Genomic DNA, 5,152 nt, shown 5'->3' with positions numbered 1-5,152 from the left:
ATTTAAAATGTTTTTTGAAACATTTTAAGATACCCAATCGGAAGTTCGATAATTATAGCAGATTTTTCCATTGGGATCATACCTCTTCTCAGAACTGGTGGCCGAAGATTGTATGTACAATGATTTCATTATAAGAGAGTTATTTATTAATTATTGAAATATATAATAATAATAATAATAATAATAATAATAATAATAATTGATATCAGATAAATATGAGCCGATCCGATGGCCGAAACTGTAAAATGGTGAGAGAGAATGAGTATATCATATTACCTCATATTATGAACATCTCAATCATGAGGTGTCATTATTATAAGCAAAATGAATTTTAATTACATATATAATTGTCACCTCAATCATGAGATGTCGTTATAATCTTTTGTTAATTAAAAAAAAAAGTGGTGGCAATCATGATATTAAAATACTTTACTTTTTTCTTTAGATTCTAAGATTAAATAGAACAGAATGGTAACATATTACGACATCGGTTTTGCCTTATTATTTTTTTTTTATTGAAAACAATAAACCAACTTGAGGTCAAAAAAGGCTGAACCTATTGGAAATCGCTACATGCCTTGGCTATAGTACTGAAGAAGGACTACCATTCTAAGGAGGTGTTGTACTTATAACACTTGAGGTAATGATTTTCTCATCCCATGAGATAGAATTTAATTAATTCAAATCCTTATCCTACCAAATGATTGATTCTATTTTCTAATATGATTGGAAAAAAAATCCTTATTTATTCTTAGACGGTATTATGCCAACAGAAACAACATCCCAGTGAAGTGAAGTGGGTTAAGACTTCGTACATTTATGATCCGTCCCAATTTCCGCGGTGATGGAGCCTCATGCCCTAATTATGCCTTTTTCATCTCATTGTAGATGTCAATTCACTAAAAGTAGATTATTAAAGTGGTCAGAAAGACCACTGGATAGACCAGATGCTCTTAGGATTGCTCAAGCCGTGTTCCGAACATAGATCATCTTCTGATCCTCTGATGAATCTCTCTCAACTGTTACTCAAAACGTGCATTGCATTTGTATTCCATGTTTATTATTAACTTAAGAAAAGTTCAATTATTGTATTGGGCTGTTTTAAGAGAAATATATAATTGGGTGTTTCTCGTGCAACGTGTATATGACGAGGAACCCTTATCTGAATGACAGATGGAGAGGAGAGCAGTAATTAGATTTTAGTGGTGGCTATTATTTGGTGCATGGTAGGTGACCCAAATTTTTCCCATATGCAAAGTATGGGACACAGTCAACCTTATAATTTAATCAAAGTTCTCATCATAAGTAGCTGCATTGCCACCAACATTGACTATTGACTGTGGAAAGAGAAATACATATAGGAAGATGCATGGTCACCTCTGGAGGTTTACTCACTCCCACCAATTTAAAATCATCTTATTTTTTAGTTACTATAAAATCGAATAATTTACAAATGAGAAAAATGAGGGAATCATATATCATTGAATTTCGAGCTTACATCATTGTAAATATTTTTAATAATATAAGCATATGTGATTAAAATATTCATTTTTTATGAATCTTATGACATAACTTGCCTATTGTAAGTTAAAAAAATTTGGAATACAATGAATATACTAAATAGAGAACTGTTTAATATTATTATGCACCTTTCACCAATTCGGTGGCAGAAGGTTATCCGAAGGTCTTCGATTATTTAGGGCTTTGCGGAAAAGCCTCCTTGATAATCTTCGATGGTCTATTCAAGGAGATTTGTATTGCTGCTTACCTCTTCAGCAGCAAAGAGGTTATACGGTGATGGGAGTCCTGAAGGGAAATTTCTCTGAGGTCTCACTCTTGCCAGCTTTATGTCCAGGGTGTCTCGTTCTCGGAGTGGTATCGTTCTAAGTTTCACTCTCCCCTATCGTCATAAGGCATGGTTCTAAAATGAATTAACGGCTAAGCGATTTCATAAATTGAGCTTTCCTTAACTAGCTGACCTTACTTCGTAACCTCTTCGTGGGCCTCCCTTTCTTTATAGAAAGAGAAAATTTACCATTGTCATATTTTTACTTATTTGAAGAAATATATCATTCATAACCAAAATTGCTTGTCTTTTGCAAATTATAAGTTTTCATTGTTTTACAATTTACACTTTAATGTTTATGGGAGGGTATTATCAAATTTGTATATTAAGACGATAAAGTTAATAATGACCATAGATGAGTATTTTTCTTTTATCCATGGTGATGTAAAGCTTTTTTCTTGATTTATTTACCCTACTGGCAATTCAGAAACACAAATAATTGAACCAATTTGATTGTACTTTAAAAAGGGGCGTCGGGTGAGAGAACCTTGTCAATCTAGATCAATAGGCCAATGGGAGGATGTGTTGGAGCATGTTCAACACAAGTCAAGGGAGGGCAGTGTGGTCTTTTTGCACTTCCCGCACCTTGTATAGTTTAGACATTTTCAATACCATACTGATAGTATTATTTTTCCTTTTAAAATATTATTAAAGCAAAGTTTTAAAACTTGGGATCAATCCAATCCAAAGCCATGCATGAGATTCACCAAATTTAAAATAATTGAAGTAAAACACTGAATAATATTTGACTCTTGCGAATGTTATCATTTTTTACGTTAGCCGAGTCGAGAGCAGTTCTAGTTCACGTACGAGAATGTACAAGAACGATTCTGATTCATGGATATAGAATCATTTTTCTCTCTCTTCATTTAATAAATTTTATACCTACGAGTCAAAGTGTACAAAAACATTCATGTACATGAACCCATTCACAGCCGAGTCTACACGACTCTTGAGTCTGACTCTGACCAAGATATTCTGCCGTGGAGACAGGTTTCACAATTTAAAAAAAATCGAGGGAGGGAGAGACATCCACTTTACTAAAATACCCTCAACCCCTCATTATTTAATGAAATCTTAAGAGAGGGCGAAGCGTCAGTGCAGCTTCTAAAGCTCTACAGACGCAGAAGCCGACTTAACCGACCAAGCAGCCACATCAGCACCCACGAACTTTCCCTTAAAACCAAAAACCTTTCATCTCCGTGACCGACGCGTGTCCCATTTCCCTAACGGCTATATTTCCAACTTTGGTTAGACCTAGACCCGCCCGCCCACGTAGGCTTAAAATGCAACGCTTGACCATTATACGAAGGATAAAGAACTGGTAACCGTTAGATGCTACCACGTGTCGTACTCTCATTGGAAAGATGAGATGGCACTTAGAGACACTAGCTGTTGCCACCTGGACATAGAGGGGACGGTGGAACATAGGAGGGCGTTCCAGGTCCTTCCAGTAAAACGCGTAGGATATTCTTTCTCTCTCTAGAAGCATTTTAGGAGTAGTGATTTGGTGGAGACTTTCTCTCTCTAGGAGCATTTTATGGTGGAGGGGAGGCCTTTATAAGGAAAGGTATAACGATTTTGACAGAGCAGTTTGAGGAGTTGGAAGGAGGTTTTCCTTTTTTCACAGCGGTGTTTACGGGCTAGTGGATTTAGGGTTCATCAGGTATGGAAAATTCTGGAATTTAAATCGAATTGAATCGAATTGAAATTTATGTTTGCTTTCAGTAGAAGAAATACTTGATTTTTTCTTTTTCTAATGCAATCAGTGTTTGAAATCTTCTGCTATTAATCTTTAAAACCAGGATTTTTATTCGTACTAGAGCCTAGGGTTTTTAGATTGATTGGTTTCTGTGATGATCTGCTTATGCTGATCCTGTTTGCTAATGAAATGCAGAGCATAGCAGAGAAGAACAGAGATTTGGAGCTTTTGTTTGGTTCGAGTAAGTTAAAGTACCAATCTTGTTGAGGAATTTTGAGTGAATTTATCAGTTGTGACTTCGTCCGAAAGCAAAATCGAAGAGAAATGGCGTTGGGGAAATACGGAAGTTCTAATGTGAAGCTCAATGGATTTGATGCTTCAAATGTGGATTCGATGGACGAAGGATTGGGGCAAGTTTACTGTACACGAGCAATGGGGAGGAAAAGGATTGTGGTTTCAAACTATGTGGAGTCGCTGACTCCTAGCTCTCATTTCAGGACTCCATCAAAAAGGCGTCTGAATATGGTGAGAAACAAGGACGACAGTGAAAAATCTCTTCTTGAAGCATTGCCTCAGGACATTCTGGTAAGTCGAAACAACTCAATTCATCAACCAAATTGATTCAAAGTAGGTCATTTTGTGGCTTAACAAGCTTCTTTTGTTCTTGTTCAGGTCCGTGTACTATGCTTCGTTGACCATGACGATCTGAAGCAGCTTATCCAAGTATCGAAGCCAGTCAGAGATGCAGTAAGTTCAGCACTCATAAGAATCGGTTTTAGCGTCTAAAAATCCATTCTTTCCGTTCTTTGTGATTAAATTTTTGTTTCTGCCATTTCGCAGACTCTGATAGCAAAGCAATCCCATTTCGCGTATAGTACACCACGGGCTAAGAGGATTCCTGGATTAAGGACTTTGAGTAGTGATCTAGAACTTGAAAGCCCTGAAGCACCGAATGCTCCTGAACAGAAAAGGGGTGCCAAGTCCAGAATCAGCGGGAAAAAGCTTTCTGAAATCAGTGTAGCATTGTTCAATTCGCCCGAGGATGATGATCTTTGGTCGAAATGCATTATTCGTTAGAGATTGTAAATACATTGTTGTTGTTGTAATTAGCTACTGGTGACAGCCAAGTTTAGAGATTGAGATCAGATATAGAACCTGTGTATGATGTAGGAAACACCTCTGTGGAAGCTGTTTCTTCAATTCCTTCATTGAAGATAAAGGAGACTTGCTTGTTCATCTGTATTGTACATAATGTGGCAATTTGAGATTCTCTTGGAAGGTTTTCATTTCCTTCCATCTTGTTTTTGTAAGTGATTCATTACAGTGTACACGCTTTCATGCTTTTCCAATGATAGATCAATAAAAAAAACCCTTTCTACTTTATCATTTTTCTCTCAATACAGCTCTTCCCTTTTGTGCAGTTTTTACTGAACTTCAGAACCTTGGAGCCATTAAGATGGGTGAGGCTTGGTTTGGTTTAACAGGGAAAGAGTGGAATGGGACCTTATACTGAATTGAATTACTAAAACAAGTCAAAAAAACATGAGATTTAAATGATCTAATCTGGTGTTGGAGATTCAGTGTTGGACATTACAAAAGATTGC

At 36.5% G+C, this 5,152-nt stretch overlaps 1 protein-coding gene across 1 annotated transcript; it reads left to right on the top strand.

The window, feature by feature from the left end:
- Window positions 1-3,360: 3,360 nt before the first annotated feature.
- Window positions 3,361-4,931, top strand: LOC122093498 (F-box protein SKIP27-like). The gene is made up of 4 exons (XM_042663844.1): window positions 3,361-3,512; window positions 3,744-4,133; window positions 4,221-4,295; window positions 4,389-4,931. Exons 2-4 carry the CDS (start codon window positions 3,873-3,875, stop codon window positions 4,623-4,625), a joined length of 573 nt encoding a protein of 190 aa, XP_042519778.1. The 5' UTR covers window positions 3,361-3,512; window positions 3,744-3,872; the 3' UTR covers window positions 4,626-4,931.
- Window positions 4,932-5,152: the final 221 nt, after the last annotated feature.

This window comes from Macadamia integrifolia, chromosome 11, assembly GCF_013358625.1.
Source record: "Macadamia integrifolia cultivar HAES 741 chromosome 11, SCU_Mint_v3, whole genome shotgun sequence".
In the NCBI taxonomy this organism is placed as follows: Eukaryota; Viridiplantae; Streptophyta; class Magnoliopsida; order Proteales; family Proteaceae; genus Macadamia; species Macadamia integrifolia.
This window is presented reverse-complemented; position numbering and strand designations above follow the sequence as displayed.